The sequence below is a fragment of the Sus scrofa genome, chromosome X (genome assembly GCF_054392235.1).
Source record: "Sus scrofa isolate SSC_HxYL_T2T_F1_AM1 chromosome X, Sscrofa_HxYL_maternal_Yorkshire_Landrace_v2.0, whole genome shotgun sequence".
NCBI classification, from domain to species: Eukaryota; Metazoa; Chordata; class Mammalia; order Artiodactyla; family Suidae; genus Sus; species Sus scrofa.
The window spans coordinates 78,444,252-78,464,250 of NC_139401.1; the positions used below are offsets into that span (position 1 = coordinate 78,444,252).

General features: G+C 34.5%; 2 protein-coding genes across 7 annotated transcripts in view; one reads left to right on the forward strand and one right to left on the reverse strand.

Moving 5' to 3' along the window:
* Positions 1-19,999, forward strand: part of APOOL (apolipoprotein O like) — a 443,755-nt gene that overhangs the window by 218,866 nt on the left and 204,890 nt on the right. The window lies entirely within an intron of this gene.
* Positions 2,536-19,999, reverse strand: part of POF1B (POF1B actin binding protein) — a 76,692-nt gene continuing 59,228 nt past the window's right edge. For 4 of the 6 annotated variants that reach the window (XM_021080028.2, XM_013986277.3, XM_013986276.3 and 1 more), the window contains 8 exons: positions 18,739-18,831; positions 17,482-17,595; positions 16,258-16,410; positions 15,831-15,950; positions 14,000-14,128; positions 12,891-12,973; positions 5,776-5,890; positions 2,536-4,320 (listed from right to left, as the gene is read on the reverse strand). In XM_021080028.2, coding sequence (XP_020935687.1) covers positions 4,315-4,320; positions 5,776-5,890; positions 12,891-12,973; positions 14,000-14,128; positions 15,831-15,950; positions 16,258-16,410; positions 17,482-17,595; positions 18,739-18,831 — 813 coding nt within the window. In that variant the 3' untranslated portion in view covers positions 2,536-4,314. Of the gene's footprint in view, positions 4,321-5,736; positions 5,891-12,890; positions 12,974-13,999; positions 14,129-15,830; positions 15,951-16,257; positions 17,339-17,481; positions 17,596-17,817; positions 18,832-19,999 lie in introns of those variants that run through there. The other 2 variants (XM_005673748.4, XR_014835864.1) reach the window with 2 other exon arrangements.

Consider the following 19,999-nt stretch of genomic DNA (forward strand, 5'->3'; position numbering starts at 1 on the left):
TTTAGAAATACTCAGAGTTCTCAAATTCAACTCAGACCTCATAACAGGACACCCAGCAGCTTGAACCTTGACCTTCCCTTAAAGATATGTATGATAGATAATACAATATGATAGACAACTTTTACTGAAGAAAAATTTCAACCATATATAATATAAGCCATCACTCAGCTTCAGCAATCATCACTTCATGGCCAACTTTGTTTCATTTTTACTCTTCTTCCCTTCTGTGGTCACCTACCTACCCCTCTTTTGTTTATTTTGATACCCCCTTCTTTCACTGGTTTAATCTGAAGTAAATCCCAGATATATTTTTAAGAATTTTTGAAGGAAGGTATAGCACAGTTCTTAACCTCAAATATGCTTGCTTCCAGGAAAAAAAGACTCACCTTCTATGAATGCAGAGGAACTAAAGAATCCTCTTGTTCAGATAGTTCTATTTTTCTTTATTATGAGAATCAAGAAAAAACTGGCTAGAATTTGAGTTCTACTGAATAAAGCTTTTAGGATTGATAAGGCTTTATTTAGAGAAAATGCAGAACTAGATTAGAACCCTAGAATATTGAATAAGAAAATCCCTTCAACTTTGTTCAATTCCACTCTGTCCTACCAAAAGAATTAGCTTGTAAATAAGTTGATACTAGTTAACAAAGGTCTCAGAACCTTGGCTTTTATATAGAAAGGAACTGGCTATTGTTATTGGTACTCTAGAGGCCCTGCAAGAGGAATTGTGCATTTTGTAGAGTCAAGGCTTAAGCACTAGATATCTCAAACTAAAAATGTTTTCACCTGCCTTGTTCCAGTTGCTAGGGCAATGCTCACTGTTTGAGCATTACCCAAGTAACTATTCCAAAGGGAAATCTTTTTAAAACTTGGACAAATAATAATAAAAAAAAATTTAGACCAACTGGCAATATTGGAACTATTTAACCCATAATGTAAGAAAGTCCCAGTCACTTTCCATCCGACTTGAAAACCCTGTAAGCCTAGATTCCAGCCTACCTCATCACACCCCTTTAGGGAACTACTTCAAAAAAAGCCTATGAAATTTGTCTGATTTGTTATATCTTGGCACAGTTGAGGAAGTGTTCAACACTGTATGTGAGCAAACCAGCTATTAAAGTATTACATTGCAAAGTCTATTCCTTGACATAAAGAATCTCTGGAACATAAACTTTTTTTTTTCCTTTTAGGGCCGCAACTATGGCATATGGAAGTTCCCAGGCTGGAGTTGAATTGGAGCTGCAGCTGCCAGCCTGTGCCACAGCCACAGCAACACCAGATCTGAGCCGCGTCTGTGACCTACTCAACAGGTGAGGGATCGAACTGCATCTTCATGGATACTAGTCCAGTTCTTAACCTGCTGAGCCATGATGGGGACTCCCTGGAACATAAAATTTAATAACAAAAAGTGGGATGGGAAACTAAACATGAAGACCCTGGACTTAACATCTCATCTACAAGAGACCAATCCAAGATTACTAAGACTGCCTGGCTATCATGTAATTATGTCATATAACTATTTCATTGTTCTTTCGTATACTCAAAAAGGATATGTCTAATTTTGTCACTGAAGATGAATGGTTTTATCAGACAGATGTAATTATTTATTCCATTCTTTAGTTTAAAAATTATTTATTCTAGGATGAGCATGAAATACTTCATTTTTTTATTAGACAAAAAAAAGTATTATGGAAAGCCAATAAATTTTGTTTGTGTGGTGGGGGAGAGATGCCTTCTAGGGAAGTCTTTTCACGGCTTATTTACTTTCAAGAGAATTATGTCTATATGTTATCTTTGTAGATTATAAGAACTGGAAAGAAGAATGGTTTCTTGTTAAAGTGATCTAAATTGGATGGTGAGGTGTAATTTTTTAAGCTTTATTTTGTTCCTTTTGTACTGTTTGTGTAAAGACAAGTATTACAGTTAAAGCACCATCACAAAGATGGGAAGAATGTTTTATGGTATCTAGATATGAATTTAGTGAGTTATGGAACTTAGAAGACTAGGTATGTAAATTTTCATTTAAAGCAGAAAGCTGCATCAATCAGATGTCCAACTTTAGAGTATTGTCTCTTGTAGTCCACATCAGGAATTTTTTATAGTGGTGGTTGTTAAGCTCTAACATAGCATTCAGGAGTTCCCATCGTGGCGCAGTGGTTAATGAATCCGACTAGGAACCATGAGGTTGCGGGTTCGATCCCTGGCCTTGCTCAGTGGGTTAATGATCCGGCGTTGCCGTGAGCTGTGGTGTAGATCACAGACACGGCTTGGATCCTGCATTGCTGTGGCTCTGTCTTAGGCTGGCAGCTACAGCTCCGATTAGACCCCTAGCCTGGGAACCTCCATATGCCGCAGAAGCGGTCCAAGAAATGGCAAAAAGACAAAAAAACAAAAAAAAATAAAACATAGCATTCACATGATAATAACTTCCTGACAAAAATATGCAGCTAAGCTAAAAATGTATCCCACAGGTTTCCTACTAGGATTCCTAGACCATACAGATACATATTTTATTTAGACACTTAAACAAATTACTTTGTATGTCATTGCACAGTCTCCATTTTATTTGACATCTTAAAAGCAAAATATACTGGAATAGAAATTAGATAAACAGGCATTCCTCACCTGTCAATACCTTTGCCATTTTCAGAGATAAGCTGTGGGAAACTTGTGAGAGGAAAAAAAAAATCACTACTATTTCTATTGATCTTAATCAAAAATTAGAAAAGAAATACATACATTTAACTTTGTTAAGTATAATAAGCACCTTGTTGTGAACCCCCTTCTCTCATTATGCATAGATTAAGTGAGCTGATGAAGTGCTGATTTAACTATCCCAAATTTGGGCACTTATTTTTACTGAAGAGTATTTCGGGAAAATCAAACTTGTTATAATTTTCAAATAGTTATGGTGGCAGTTTACTATCAGGCTACTAAAAACTTCCATTTTTATCATATGTAATAGGTAGATAACACGGCACAATTTTGTTGGTTACATATATGAGTAGTTAACAGAAAAGAAACATCCCTCCTGTTCCTACACCAAGGGAAAAAAATATAAGGACTACACAGCTCATGAAGAATGTTAAACATTTTCTATCACAAAATAGTAATGGAATTATATCAATATACATTATACAGCTTAACATTTTAAAGTATTAAAATAATAAAATAAGCCTTTTAGCTTCATATCAAGACATAATTAAAAAGAAAGACTTCTATGTAGATATTTGCAGAGACATTTCAGTGCAAAACCTCATTCACATGTAAACTCAAATTTATGTTACCTTAGTCTGTACTTTGTCAAATGCAAACATTTTAATTTTTGCTAATTCTTAATCAGAGGAGTTGAAATTTTAAAATTTCATTCTTATCTATGAAGGTATTTAGAAAATACTTGAGTTCACTTAGGTCACTGGAATCCAATTATTCAGCTAACTTCTAAGTATATTAAATACTCTACTATAAAATCTCTTTCTCCTAAGTAGCAGATATCAAGTATTTGTTGTTGCTATTTTTATTCCTTAAGCTTTTATGTAGTATTTCAATTTAATGTTTTGTATACCACTATTAAAAATGTCCACTTTCCTTCCACCCACTACTAATATATACTGTTATGTGTTTTTAAGGAAATGAATGGGCTCATTTGGGGATATGCGTCAAAAGAACAGATTTACCATATCACTGATATGTACTTAGAACCAAAATAGCATAATGTGCCATTTAGTAGATTTAGTTATTTTAAAAAAATCCCACTTCCCTGCTAAATGAAATTAACCATCACCTTTGATTTAGTTATATCTCTAAGAGGTATAAATAGCATGTAATAAATAATTTCTTTAATCTCAAGGTTTAATATGAGAAAAGCAAATACATAATGTCTATACCATGCACTAGTCAATTTTTTTTCAATTCAATAGTCTTGATTTTTGTCATTAAAAAATAGTGCTTACTCTTGTAGCTGAATTGCACATCTAAATCAGAAAATCTTCTAATTGGATAACTTGTAAAATCATTACCCCAACAAATTAATTCAGTGTCTGGGAAACACCCTATTGAAAAATATTGCATTAAGTCCTATAGTGTCTATAATTGAAGTTTAAACAAGTGGTGTATTGTTATGTTGAATACAAAAATGTGATGGAAAGGATTCAGGCCTTATAAATGGCTAGAGAAACTATCATCTGTATAACTAATGAATTCCAGTGGACTTGCTGGGTAGCAGCATGGTTTAAAATATCAGTTAGCTTTAGTCATGGAAAAATAACCAAGTACTAATGAAGACCAAAAAATTCCTTTGAATTGGAGATTCATTCATGGCTAGAAAAGAAAAAAAATTAGTTTAGAACTGGCTTATAATTAATTTAAGACATTGTTATTGTATGCACACAGTTATAAAAACAATTTAAATTGATATGAATAATACTAAAGGAAATGCACAGTACTGTTTTTGCACTCTTTTATATCTATATTCAACAAAACAGTGGTTTGTCTGACTTTAGTCAAGTTATATGTTTCAAATGACTTTAACATACGGGAGGGAGAATTGAGTAGATTTAGTCCTTGGTGTCATATTTAGAGGTTAAATATGTCAACGTCTCTGTAAATAAAATTTACTTAAATACATTTTGAACTTGCTATCAGTTTCTAGTCTCTTCAGATATCAAGTCTGATATTCATTGCTGTACATTTTTAATGAAGGGAGAAGTAACGGCTATTTTTCTGTAGACCATTTATTTGGCCGATCCTTCCATTGATGCCACCTCTAGAGGACATGTGGTTAGTAGTGGCAATTGCTTCTCAATATTAAGTTTCAGCAGCAAACAGTATTTGAGTGACAATTTCTAAATCTTATGCTGACTTTCTCTTGTTGCTCATCTGGTTCTTGGCCACCAAGTACCCTTTATCAGTTAATAAGTAGTAATAAGTAATTCTCAACTAATTAATGACCCAAGAAACACAATATATTTCAAAGCTCAAATTATTCTCATTTTGGAGTTATTAAATGTTGCTTGCTTTCACTGATGATAGATAACCATATATCCAAGATTGATGGCTTGATTATAGAGAAGGGTTTCAGAGCCAATAACTTTCTGAATTTTTTTGTTTTTTCAACCAAATCTTTTGGTTGAGCTTGTTCAACAGAATTAAACCTGATGTTTAATTTTATTAGCTACACCTGCAGTAATTTATTAATTATAATCTGCACTATTTTATTAACTATAAATCTATAATTTAAAAATTTCTCCAAAAGGTTCTGTAGAATTGATTCACATAAATTTATCTATTGCTCATCATAATGTACTTAAGCATTTTAAGCCTTTTTTGAAATATAATAAACATAGAAAAAGTGCAGATATAGGTGTACAACTAAATGAAATTTTACAAATTGAACATGCATATGGAACTGTCACTCAGATCAACAAACAGCATATTAATAGTACCTCAGTAGTCCTCCTTATATTTCCTTCCATTCAGTACCCACTCTCAAGAATAACCACTCCCTGACTTTGATAATAACCATAGATTAGTTTTGCCTGCTTTTAGTACCTAAGAAGTTTTTAACATAAAAAAACAGAGGCTGTAATTTTCATAGTGCTAAAGTCAGGTCCTATATGGTTTTAGAATGTCCTAAAATGTGTAGGGTGGACCCCCACAATAAATTACTCTCCCCAAAACAGTGCTGAAGTTGAGAAACTCTGCTAATACAACACAATGGTCTTAAGATTTTTTTCTCCCTATTTATATACTCTAGAAATGTCCAAGTGAACTTACACAAGTCCATTTGTCTTCTGTTTTCTCAATCACAATAGTCTGTGTGTCACTACCTGGTGGTATATATTCATAGTCATCATACAGGAGGCCTAAGATTGGATATTGTGTCCTATACCTATAGAGAAAAAAAAGTTAGTTTCCAAGATGGACAAGAAAATAACATCCATTACTTTTTAGTCATTACTTTTTAGTTTGAGTCTCCTTATTTAATTAATTTGGCTCTGAATGAGTTTTGACTCTTTCTAAAAGGAAAATCAGTGTACAAAGATTTACTACTACTATTTTCAATAGAGTAAGAGGGAGATACTTCTGCTTCTGGCAATGATGGACCACTGGCAGCACAAGATCATGATCCCAGAGAAGGGAAGCAAATGACATGAGCCTTACAAGTGCCTAGCCTACTGCCTGGAGGCAGAATTTGTGGGGTGGAATACCAGACAGGAGAGAGCTATATAGATGGAGAGAGTTCAAGAGATATGTAGAGGATTCCCCGCAAGTCTTTGGGTGAGTACCGATCACTGTAGGCATGTGAAAATCTACTGAGGCTGGGGAAAGAATCACTGAAAAGGAGTAGCCTTGAAATTCCTGGAGTACATATAGTGAAGGAAATAGTCTTTGTTCCACTAACCAGAGTGGAAAGACCTCCTAATACTAGAGGGCATTAGGTAGACACTACAAAAGACTATTGCCTTAGTAGTGGGACAACCTAGTCCTAGATTGCAGGTTGTTCTAACAGAGTTTAAAAGCAAGAGTTGAAAGTACTATACTGTTTCCAAGTAACTTAACCATCTCTCAGAACAAATCTCCAAAATTCTTAAGAGTAGTACCCCCCAAAATCCAGAACTCAAGTATGTCAATTCATACTATATGGCACTCAATAAAAGAATTAGTAGGCAGGGAATGAAGCAGGAATGTAAGACTGATAATGAAGAAAAAATAAATTAGTAAAAACAAACCAAGAAACAATAGATAAATAAGTAAGCGAGGGTTGATCCATAGAAATATTTTAAAAATGTATAAAATATATAAAATGTATAATCAGTAAGAGGAAAGCATGAACACAGTGAGGATGATAGAGGCTATAATAATCTACATTGGACTTACAAAGATGAAAGTTATATTGTGTGGGATTAACAAAAAAATGGGTACTGCAGAAGAAAATACTTCTAAATTTGAAGACATTAATTATCCAAAATCAAATACAAGAGAAAAAAAAAAAGACTGAAAAAAGATGTATAGAGTATGAGTTAGCCAGGTAAAATATCAGATGCCTCATATATGTGTAACTGAAGTCCTACAGGATTGGCAGGAGACAAAAAATAATTGAAGAAATAATGACCCAATTCTTTCCAAATTTGATAGAAACTAAACACAGAGATCCAAGAAGCTCAGAAAACTCAAGAAAAAGAATGATGAAAAAAAACACATAGAGGCAAATCATTATCAAATTGCTGAAAACAATTGGAATTTTGCCAGAGGAAAAAAGGAATTATGCAGAGGAATAATCATAAGATTAACATTAAACTTCTTATCTGGCACAGTGAAAGTCAGAAGATAGTGGAGTGACATCTTTAAAGTATTGAAAAAAATCTATCAGTTTGCTATTCTATACACAGCAAAAATAACTGAATAATGAAGGCAAAATTAAAACTGTTTTCAGGGAGTTCCCATTGTGGCTCAGCAGTAATGAACACGACAAGTATCCATGAGGATGGCTGTGCCATGGGCTGTGGTGTAGGTTGCAAATGCAGCTCAGATCCTGCATTGCTATGGCTGTGGTGTAGGCCAGCAGCTACACCACAGCTACAGCTCCAGTTCGACCCCTAGCCTGGGAACCTCCATATGCCACAGGTGTAGCCCAAGACCAAAAAAAAAAATCTGTTTTCAGACATAAAAAGCCAAGAGACATCTTCACCAGCATAGAAGCATGACAGAAATGTTAAAGGAATTACCTCAGGCAGAGGTAAAATGATATCAGATGGAAATTTGGATCAAAGCAAAAGAATGAACAGCACTAGAATGATAAAATGTGGGTAAATTAAAAATATTTTTTCTTGTTTTAATATCTCCTTAAAAATAATTGACTATTGAGAGCAAAAATAATACTGTATATGTAGGCTTGTATGTAAAATTAAATATAGATGACAATAATAGCAAAAAAGATCATGAAAGGGAAATGGAAGCATACTATCATAAACTTTGTGTGCTACATGTGATGAGGTACATAACTTGAAGGTAGACTAATAAAACAGAATAATTTAAACATTTAACAGTCATTAAAAAGAAATAAACCTAATAAGCCAATAAAACAGACAAAATAATGAAGAAATTTCAAGAATATCATTAAAATTGATATAGTTCTAACCAGACTGGTTAGCAAAGAAAGAGAGAGCACACAATTTATAGATATAGAAAGAGATGACATCACCTTGCACCTGTCTTAGAATGGCTATTAAAAAAACAAGTAAGAGCAAGTGTTGGCAAGGATGTGTTGAAAAGGGAACAACTGTGCACTGTTGATGATAATGCAAACTGGTACAACCACTATGGAAAACAGTATGGAGGTTCCTCAAAAACTTAAAAATAGAACTACCATATGATCTAGCAATTTCACTTCTGGGTATTTATCAGAAGAAAATGAAAACACTAACTCCAAAGACATCTACACCGCCATAATCATTGTGACTGTCATTTCTTCAAAGAAGATGTACAAATAAGCAATAAGCACATGAAAAAATACTAAGCAACACTAATTATTAGAGAACTACAAATCAAAACTGCAATGAGATACAACTTCACCACACCTGTTAGGATGGCTATAATTCAAGAGATGGACAATAACAAATATTAGGGATGATGGAGAGAAACTATAAGCCTCTGCTGATGGGAGTGTAACATGGTACAGCTGCTTTGGAAAATTTTAGCAGTTCTTCAAAAAGTTACCATGTGCTCAGCAATTTTATACCTAGGTATATATTCAAAACAAATGAACACATTTGTCCACACAAATTTGTACACAGACATTTACAATATGATTGTTCATAATAGCCAAAAATTGAAAACATCTCAGATGCAGATCAAGATGGTAGAGGAATAAGACATCGTGCTCACCTTCTCCCACAAACACATTAAGAAAACACCTCTACATGTAAAACGACTCACACAGAACATCTATTGAATGCTGGAAGAACTTAAACCTCCAAAACGTGCAAGAAACCCTGGATAGAACAAAAGAAAAAGAGAGAGAGAGAGAGAAGGAATCATGATGGGACTAGCATTCCAGAGAGGAAGCTGTAAAGGAAGAAGCTCAGGAACAATTCCCAGGTAAAAGAACAGAACTCACATCAAGCAGCAAATGATGAAACAGACCTCTGCAGTTTGACAGACACTGAGTTCAAAAGGGAGGTAATGAAAATACTGAAGGAATTAAGGCTGAATATCAAGTAATTAAGAGCAGATATGAACATTAATGCAGTTTCCTTTAGAAAGGAACTAGAAAATATAAGGAGGAACATAGAAAAATTATAAAATTCATTTGCAGAGATGCAAACTGAGATAAAGGCACTAAAGAGCAGAATGAATAATGCAGAGGAACAAATTAGTGACTTGGAAGATAGAATAATGGAAATCACCTGATCAGGACAGCAGACAGAAAACCAAATGAAAAAAACATGAAAGCGATATGAGACCTATGGCATAATATAAAGCAGACCAATCTATGAATAACAGAAATTCCAGAAGGAGAAGAAAAAGAAAAGGTGATTGAAAATATATTTGAAGAAATTATATCTGAAATCTTTCCAAATGTAAAGGAAACTGATATCAAATACAGGAAGCACAGAGGGCTCCAAACAAGTTGAACCCAAATAGGATCACACCAAGATATATTATAATAAAAATGGCAAAAGTTAAACATAAACAGAGGATTCTAAAGGCAGCAAGAGAAAAGCAAAGAGTTAATTATAAGGGAACCCCCATAAGGCTATCAGCTGATTTCTCTACAGAAACACTACAGGCCAGAAGGGAGTGGCAAGATATATTTAAAATGCTTAAAGGAAAAAATTTGCAACCTAGAATATCATTTAAAATAGAAGGGGAAATAAAGAATTTCTCCAACAAACAAAAGCTAAAAGAGTACAGCAATACTAAACCCATTCTAAAAGAAATACCAAAAGGGCTTCTCTAAATTAAAAAAAAAAAAAAGTAAGAAGAAATAGGATGGAGGAAACCACAATCAGAAAGTGATCAATTAAATAAGCCAGCATACAGATCTAAACATGAAGATGTTAAAAAAAGACTTCAAAATCATAGAATGTGGGGAAGGAAAGTAAGAAAATATAGATTCTTTTTTTTAATTTTAGTAATACATTTAAGCCTATATGACTATCGGGCTAAAGCAATCAGATACAAGAAGGGGTTAACATACTTAAAAAACAGGGAAGCCACAAATCAAAACCAAACATTACATTTACAAAAACTAAAAAGAAAAGAACTCAAGCATAAAATAAATGGAAATCATCCAACCCAAAAAAGAAAAGAGAAATATAGAATCAACTGGAAAACAAGGTTTAAAATGGCAATAAATACATATTTATAAATAATTGCCTTAAATGTCAATGGACTGAATGATCCAATCAAAAGATATAGAATGGCAGATCGTATAAAAAAGCAAAAACCTACAATCTGCTGTCTACAAGAGACTCACTGTAGGGTAAAGGACACTTACAGATTGAAAGTGAGGGGATGGGAAAAGATATTTCATGACAATGGAAAAGGCAGGAAAGCAAGAGCTGGAATACTTATATCAGACAAAACAGATTTTATAATGAAGGCCATAAAGAAAGACAAAGAAGAACACTATTTAGTAGTTAAAAGATCCATTTAAGAAGAGGATATTACAATCATCAATATATATGCCCTAATAGAGGAGCACCCAGATACCTACAACAAATACTAACAGACATAAAAAGAGAAAGTTATGGGAATACAATCATAGTAGGAAACTTTCACACCCCACTCACATCCGTGGACAGATCCTCTGGATAGAAAATCAATAAGGCAACAGAGATCCTAAAGGACACAATAGAAAAGTTAGACTTAATCAACATTTTCAGGATATTACATCCAAAAAAAATCAGAATATACATTCTTCTCAAGTGCACCTGGAACGTTCTCAAGGATTGATCACATACTGGGGCACAAAGCTAACCTCAACAAATTTAAGAATATAGAAATTATTTCAAGTATCTTCTCTGACCACAATGGCATGAAACTAGAAATCAAACACAGGAAAAGAAATGAGAAAAAGAAACTACATGGAGACTAAACAACATGCTACTAAAAAACCAATAGGTCGATGAGGAAATCAAGAAGGAAATTAAAAACTACCTTGAGACAAATGATAATGAAGACACAACCACTCAAAATATATGGGACAAGACACCATTAAACTCCTAGAAGAGAACATAGGCAAAACATTCTCTGATATCAACCTTACAAATGTTTTCTCAGATCAGTCTCCCAAAGCAACAGAAATAAAAGCAAAAATAAACCAATGGGACCTATTCAAACTGACAAGCTTTTGCACAGCAAAGAAAACCATAAAAAACCCCAAAAAGACAACTTACAGAATGGGAGAAAATAGTACCCTCCAGTACTGTTGGTGGGAATGTAAACTGGTACAATCACTATGAAAAACAGTATGGAGGTACCTTAGAAAACTATACATAGAGCTGCCATATGACTCAGCAATCCTGCTCTTGGGCATGTATCCAGACAAAACTTTCCTTGAAAAAGACACATGCACCATACGTTCATTGCAGCACTATTCACAATCACCAAGACATGGAAACAACCCAAATGTCCATCAACAGATGAATGGATTAAGAAGTGGTATATATACACAATGGAATACTATTCAGACATTAAAAAGAAGAAAATAGTGCCATTTGCAGCAACGTGGATGAAACTAGAGACTATCATACTAAGTGAAGTAAGTCAAAAACAGAAAGACATATACCATATGATCTCAGTTGTATCTGGAATCTAATATATGGCACAAATGAACCTTTCCACAAATCATGGCCATGAAGAACAGACTTGTGGTTGCCAAGGGGGAGAGGAAGGCAGTGGGATGGATTGGGAATTTGGGGTTAATTGATGCAAACTATTGTTTTTGGAATGGATAAGCAATGAGATTCTGCTCTATAGCACTGGGCACTATATCTAGTCACGTGTGATGGAGCATGATAATGTGAGAATAAAGAATGTATACATGTATGTGTGACTGGATCACCTTGTTATTCAGTAGAAAATAGACAGAACACTGTAAACCAGCTATAATGGAAAAAATAAAAATCATTATAAAAAAAGGAATGTGAAAAAAAAACCAGTTCAAATATCCATCAATTGATTCATGGATTAAAAAAATGTTATATATCCAGAAAATGGAATATTATTTAGTAACAAAAAGCAATTAATTACTGACACATGCTAAAACATGGATGAATCTTAAAAACATGCAAAGTCAAAGAATCCAGTCATCAAAGACCACATTTTGTTTCATTCCACTTATATGAACTATCTATCTGAAGTAGACTTTTATTGAAACTATTCATAAAAATTTATTTTCTATTTAGTTTGGCTATATTGCTGAGATGTAAGCTGGTATGAAGAAAGACCCTGCTAAGAACAATGTCTATAAGGGAAAGAGCAAAGCCAAGAGATAAAGACAGATTTCTGAAGATATATTTTGATCACACAAATCCATCTGGACACCAAGCAACCCCAATTAAGTGAATTAACTAATCCCCAGTTTAAGTTGGCTTTCTGGCATGTGCAACTGATAGAGTTTTGGCTAATATAGTTGCTTAAACAACTAATTATTTACTTTTCACTTCCATTGTACTTAATGTATTTTAAATACAGGAAAAGTGTGCTGCTGATTTTTATTTAAAGTAACAATAGCTATATTTTTTGTGAACGTTCTTCAGCAAATTACTGGCTTGCAGAAAACACCAAACTCTGTCTAGGGGTTTATATATCAATTAAACATGCTATAACTTGGATTATAACATAACCAAAGTCATAATCAAATTTCATTAGAAATACATTACTTTCTAGTGGTAATAGTAGTCCTTCCACCACTGGAGGGTTGGTTATGAGATGAATATATTTCTTGTCTCAACTTTGAGAGTTCCTTACAAATAAAAGACAATACAATCATTTGAGAACAGTAGAAACTGAGGAAAGAAGTATGTTTGATCATTTAACAAAGTTATAAGAATAATTACATTTTTCCCTTCCTTTTTAGCCTTGAGGTAAGAATGTTCCAATCCCACTTGTTTCTTTTTGTTTGTTTTTTTGTCTTTTTAGGGCCACACCTGCGACATGTGGAAGTTCCCAGGCTAGGAGCTGAATTGGACCTACAGCTGCAGGCCTATACTACAGCCCACAGCAATACTGGATCCTTAACCCACTGAGTAAGGCCAGGGATCAAAGCCATGTCCTCATGGATACTAGTCAGCTTTGTTGCCGCTGAGCCACGATGGAAATTTCCCAATCCCACTAGTTGAATTCCATATATCCTTGCTTCATGGTACTTAATAAGTTACATTATAAGCCTGTGTAGGAATTCACTATCCAGTATAGGATGTCTATGATTAAGGGATAACATGAGATCAAATGGGCATGGTTCTCAAGATGAAGATATGAAAATTTTGTTCCAAAAAGTTTTAAAAGTGCAGCGATAGCAGAAAAGTATTTAAACTTCAATATGGAAACAGATACTGTTTCCTAACAGAAAGTCTATCACTGAATGTTACTTAAAGTACCATTTGCTAATAACAGCAATACAACACTAGCCAACATTTTTGGTAGTTTCTTCCTTCAGATCCTGGGGCTACATACTACAGATAAAGCAATATAACACAATCCCTTGCTGAAGCAGCTCACAGTCTTAATGGGAATTTTACTGTTAATTAGATAGAATATTAATGTATTGAAATATTAAAGGCACAATAGCACAAAATTTTTTGCTTCAATTCTAGCTTTCATTTAAATGATTTATTCTGAAATAAGCATCTTCTACTTCATAGCAACTCACATTCTATTTCATGAATAAAATAAGTATTGGAAATGTGTCCTTTTCTGGTTCATGGGTAAGTATCTATCCTATAGGCCTGAGTTGTATTGTTCCTCTTCACCTCTACCCCTTCTCTGTTACCTCTGACTGACGCTTTATAAGGGAATCCTTCTCTTCCAGCAAGCTTGTCAGTTCATGAAGCTTGAATTGGAAGTCACTACAACTTCCCTCTCTTCTTGAAACATCCTTTTGGTACTGATTTAACTGAGTCTAAGGATTTAAAAACAAATAAGAGTTATAATTCTCATTTAACAAAATGGGTAACTGAGTTCCAGAGAGGTTAAGTGACATAAGGTCATACAGCTAGTTATGAAATGAAGAGCAAAATACCAATAAGTACCAATTTACAGAGTTTATGAATGTAAAATATGAATTGAAATGATTAGGAATTTCTCATTTCTTTTTTTGGCATATGGAAGTTCCCAGGCAAAAGGCCTAATCAGTTGCCAGCCTATGCCATGGCCACAGCAACACTGGATTGGAACCACGTCTGTGACCTACACTACCACTTGTGGCAATGCCAGATCCTTAACCCAAGGAGCAGGGCCAGGGATCGAACCTGTATCCTCACAGAGACAAGTCAGGTTCTTAAGCCACACAGCCACAATGGGAATTGTGTAATTTCTTATTTCTTAAAGGTGACTTTACTATTTAGGCCTACCTAAGCATTATCTAAGTAACAGTCCTGAGCAACAAGAATTAAAATGAGGCTAAGAAAACAGTACTTTATATTCCTTCAAATATTAATTAAGGAAAACTCATAATAATAACTAATGATGTATCATTATTTGCAGTTCATAAAATATTCCTCCTGCATGACTTACCTCAGTCCTCACAGCAGCCCTCTGAGATAAGTATTATTATACCTTTGTATTTACAAAACAAGTAAATGAGATCCAGAGATGTTAAATGACACAAAGTCACAACAGCTACATGTATATTGCACAACATAGCTGCAACTCCACGACAGGTCTTCTGACTCCAAATCCTTTCCATTTTCCTCTTTACCTCATTTATATGTGCACAAATGGCTATTGAGTTAAAGTGTTATTAGTAATGTTGGAATGGAAAAGAAATCAGTGGAGGAGATCTACAAGAAAAATCAGTAGATTTTTGAACAAATTCTATTTTTTTTCATTTTGATTTTGGGTAAAGATTGTACAATTATATTTGGAGAGAACACTCTGTGGTCAGTTTTTCTATTAAAATACTTGAGTTTACATAACTACATTTAGGAATCAGTAAATTATGGGCTTATCAATTTGACCTAGACAAGATAAGGCAATGTATTCTTATTCTCACAAATACCACATTATTTATTTTTTTATATGATTGCCCACTACATATGGAAATTTCCAGGCCAGGAACTAAATCTGAGCCACAACTACAACCTATACCACGGCTGTGGCAACACTCAACCCTGTAACCCACTGCACCAGGCCAGGGATCAAACCCACACCTCCATAGGAAGATTTTTAACACACTGTGCCACAGCAGTAACTCCCAATATAACCTTAATTTTGATGCTAATTATAGGAACATAATTCCTTGTGCTTGACAAAGTTCTTGCTATGTATCATCCCTCAAAGTCAAGTGAGGATTTTTATGAATTCAAATGCGGCTTCACTGGATAATCTTGAAAGTTGCTCTTGCCTGCATAAGCAAATTTTAAGCCAGATCATAAAGTTTCATCCCTGCCACCAAAAGCAATAAATAAATAAATAAATGCTAAATTAGAAAACAGTTTAGTAATATTCTCTATACAGTGATGTGTATTTAAAAGTTTCTATAGAGTATTCCTAAAATTCTACCTTCAGTTGACTTTTTTTGTAGCATTAAACTTGAAACTATAATTGTCTAATTAGAAAGTCTGTGCTGACCTGCGTATTTATGCAGTGTAGGATATACATACCCTTAGTTTGCAGATCTCTCTATCTTTCTCCATTCTTAAGTTTTTTAGCATCTCCATGTAATGGTTGCCAATCTCATCCATTTTAGCCTGCAGCATCGGACTTGTGCAAGTCTCAGAAACCTACACAAGGCAAAATAATCTTTTGGAATTAGACTGCTATGAGGGAAATACATATTATATTACAAGACAATATTAGATGAAAACCACATGATTAAACAAGAACTGAAATGAGAGCAATTTTTAGGAATTGCTTTATATAGCTCAAATGGCAGTGAGTTACAACCTAACTACATGGGAGATCATCAGAAAGCAGTGTACGTATTTTCTCAAGATGAATAGGATATATATTGGGATATATATAATCAACACTAGGATTACTATGGTATCACTAAGGCAATAACATATATTTAAAACAAAATTTCAATACCTGCATTTTAAGATTTTTATTCTCTTCCTCTAAATTACGCTTACAATATTCCAGTTCTTTTAGTCTGTATTCTATGTCTGATAGGGTATGCCGAAGAGAGAGATTGTTTTCTTCCAATGCTTGGCATTTTGAGGTTGAGTCTTGAAGTCCTTGCTGGAAAGAAGACCCAGTAAATAAGAAAAATGGATTCTACTTCTTGGGAGAGAGTGCTCTTTAGTTGATTAATTCAGTGAAACAAAGCAAATATTTTTCCATGTCCCGTTTTCTTATGTCTTTGCCTTTATATAGTAAGTTAAATCAGCCATAAAATATATTACTCTCACTTGCCTATCTTGAATGAGAGGAAATCAAGATTAGATGAACTTTCAATATACCAATTTAGCAATCTGACTCTTGCTACTCTTTGACAATACTGTAACCTACCTTCTAGTAGGCACCAAAATTACCTTATGCCTGATTATGTGACAACTCGAAACTGAGCCAAAATTTCAGACTGTCATGGGAGCAAAGTTTAGGAATGGATCAGCCTTATCAATTTATTACAATTTCCCAAGAATCATCTCTGCTCAGGTGTCTGGAGAAAACTTCTAGAGTTCCATTCATTCAATTACTCATTGCACAAACATGTTAAGATCTATAAAAGCTTTTTAATCAACACATTAGTAGATTAAATGAATGAATTAACTTTGAATATTTATAAAATTTTTGTCACTCAACAGTATAGATAATTGTGAATTGTGTATACTTTATATCTAAAATACTTAAGGTTATCTATTTTTCTGAGAGGGCTTCAGTCATTGGAACTACCAAAAGCCACTCAGTTCTCATATGAACAAGTTGTTCCATCATTTTAATTGTACGGATTGTATCTCATAACTCCAGTGTGCTAGTAATTGCGCATATGAAAAACTATCAATCTAGGTTATTTTCTTTTTTCTTTTTTTTTTCCTGTCATTTTAGGGCCACACCCACAGCATATGGAGGTTTCCAGGCAAGGGATTGAATCAGAGCTGCAGCTGCTGGCCTACACCACAGCCACAGCAACACCAGATCTGAGCCACATCTGCGACCTACACCACAGCTCACGGCAAGGCTGGATCCCTAACCCGCTGAGCAAGCCCAGGGATCGAACCTACATCTTCATGAATGCTAGTCAGATTTTTTTCTGCTGAGCCACAATGGGAACTCCCCCAATCTAGTTTATTTTCAATAAAAATAACTTACATGCTGCTGGCGATTATTTGCTCTCACTGATGCCAAGAGTTCTTCATACTCTTTTATTTGAGTTTCTTTGAATGCCAAGTCTTTCTCAAGTCTTATCTTGTCATTTTCCAGTGACTAGAAACAAAATTATTTGTTATGACTCAAAATTACAGAAACTGGGAGTTCCCGTCGTGGCGCAGTGGTTAACGAATCCGACTAGGAACCATGAGGTTGCGGGTTCGGTCCCTGCCCTTGCTCAGTGGGTTAACGATCCGGCGTTGCCGTGAGCTGTGGTGTAGGTTGCAGACGCGGCTCGGATCCCGCGTTGCTGTGGCTCTGGCGTAGGCCGGTGGCTACAGCTCCAATTCAACACCTAGCCTGGGAACCTCCATATACCACGGAAGTGGCCCAAGAGATAGCAACAACAACAACAACAACAACAAAAGACAAAAGACAAAAAAAAAAATTACAGAAACTTTTCAACAGTTACATAATACAAAGACCTGTATACACTGGAAGTTTTAAATAAGCACGTGTTTCATTTGTAGTTGTTTAATAAAACAGAATTCTTAAAAATTAATCAAAATATAGGATACAAGAGGATTGAAACTTTTAAAGCCTGCATTGAAATTGATCATTTGGATGGACTGACTAATTCTATGTGCAATGAAGCAGTGCCTTCTGAATTCTTTTAATGTTTTTCTTCAATCTACAAAGACTCCTTGTTAATCTCAGCAGGTGGTCAATTTTCAAATTATAGTCTAAATGCTTTCATCAGAACTCAGAAACAAACAAAAAACCCCACTCCAAAGTCCTCAAGGAGTTATTTAATGTATGGAAAGTATTCTGAATCTATCTAGCTGATGGCATGAAGAACACCAATTAAAATAGAAAAGAGAAAAGGTTATGGTCTTGGAGAAAAAAGTTTTCAAGTAGTCAAAGAAATTCAAAGTATGCCATATTATTATAGAAAAGAGGAAATTCCCAATCAATGAGTCAGATTATTCTAATTTTACAAACTATTCCTTGGCTTTAAGCATTAAATTACCTTAGTGGTAAATAAATAAGTGTGCACCCAATTTTCTTTCATTTGCACACTGAATAGCTCTTTACTCCTCTCCCAAATCCAATTAACTGTTTCAAGAAAAAAAACTATATCCAGGTGAGCATAACATTGGTGTAGTGTATTAAATTTCTAAAAGGTAGCCTGAATGCTTCGATTTCTATGTTATAGGAACAAGAAAGGCTTTGGAAAGAAAAAATCAAAATAAATGTTACTGTCAAGTCGTTCTGAAGATGTCCAAGCTCCTCACGTATGTTGCTGAATGTGGACAACACTAGCCGGAGTGATTTATCAGACATACCCCTCATCTGGAGGAAGAAAACAATTGATGGTTTATTTTTACTAGCATATAAAAATAGGCAATATAAGTAATAATAATCTTATTTTTCTCTTCCTACAAGCAAACTTATTAAGTTTCATTTTTGATATGGCAATATTAAAATAGTGATGCAGGGCATTCTGTTGATAACATGCATAACTAATGCAAGCAATATTCCTGAAGCCATCATAGCTATGTGACTAGTACAAGGGTCTATCATTTTTTCCATGATGAAGTATCATCTTTCTCACCACAGAAATCTATCAGCAAATTTTCAGATTTACTTTTATTCTCTATTTAAAGAATTAAAAATGAGGCAGTCAACCTTCAAATAGTATATTGCATCTCCTAAGTTTGCTGCCAAATGCATGGATTTTGCCTGAGTTAAGAATATAATATTAATTAAGTTTAACCTTGAAGTATAGAAACATCTCACATTTTAAAGAAGAGGGAGGAAAAACCTTCTCACTAGATTAAACTCATTTCTTCAAAGAAAAATGGTTTCAAAACCAGGCAACTTCTGTTTCAGAAAATATGGAGCAGATATATTTTTCTCTGTTCCTCTTACTAAGTATAACTAAAAGCCCTAGACTCTACGTATAAAACAAACATAAAAAGACTCTGAAAAATGAAAAAAAAAAGAATGAAGTCTGGTTAGGAACACTGAGAGCTGAAAAATAACACAAAAGTGAGTTCCTGGGTTTTCTTTTTGCTTCATATATAAGAGTAGTGTTGGGAAAGTCAGTAACCCTGAAACACTGGTGGATACAGACAACAAAAGTCCCTAGAAAATCCTGCTCTCTCTAGCCAAAGTACCATGAAAAGGGTAGCCTAGCAAGGAAGGTAACATTTAGAAAATAACCACTCTATTCCAGCCAAGTACCACAGAAAAAGAACCTATAACTCTACTCCCACTCAAACCATTAAAGGCCAAGAAGGAACCTAGATTTTCTCTCTCTCTCTCTCAACCTCCCTGCTGGAGTCATGTCAGAGGATTCTTAGTGGAGTCAAGACTTTTCATCACTGCCCAACAGAAATGAGGCCACTCACCTTGCAGTGTCAGTAGAGGCCAAGAGGGGAATGGTAATAAGACACTCTTCTTCATCCAAACCAGGCTGTTATCAGTGGGGGCCTAGTAGAGAACCACAATCCCTACC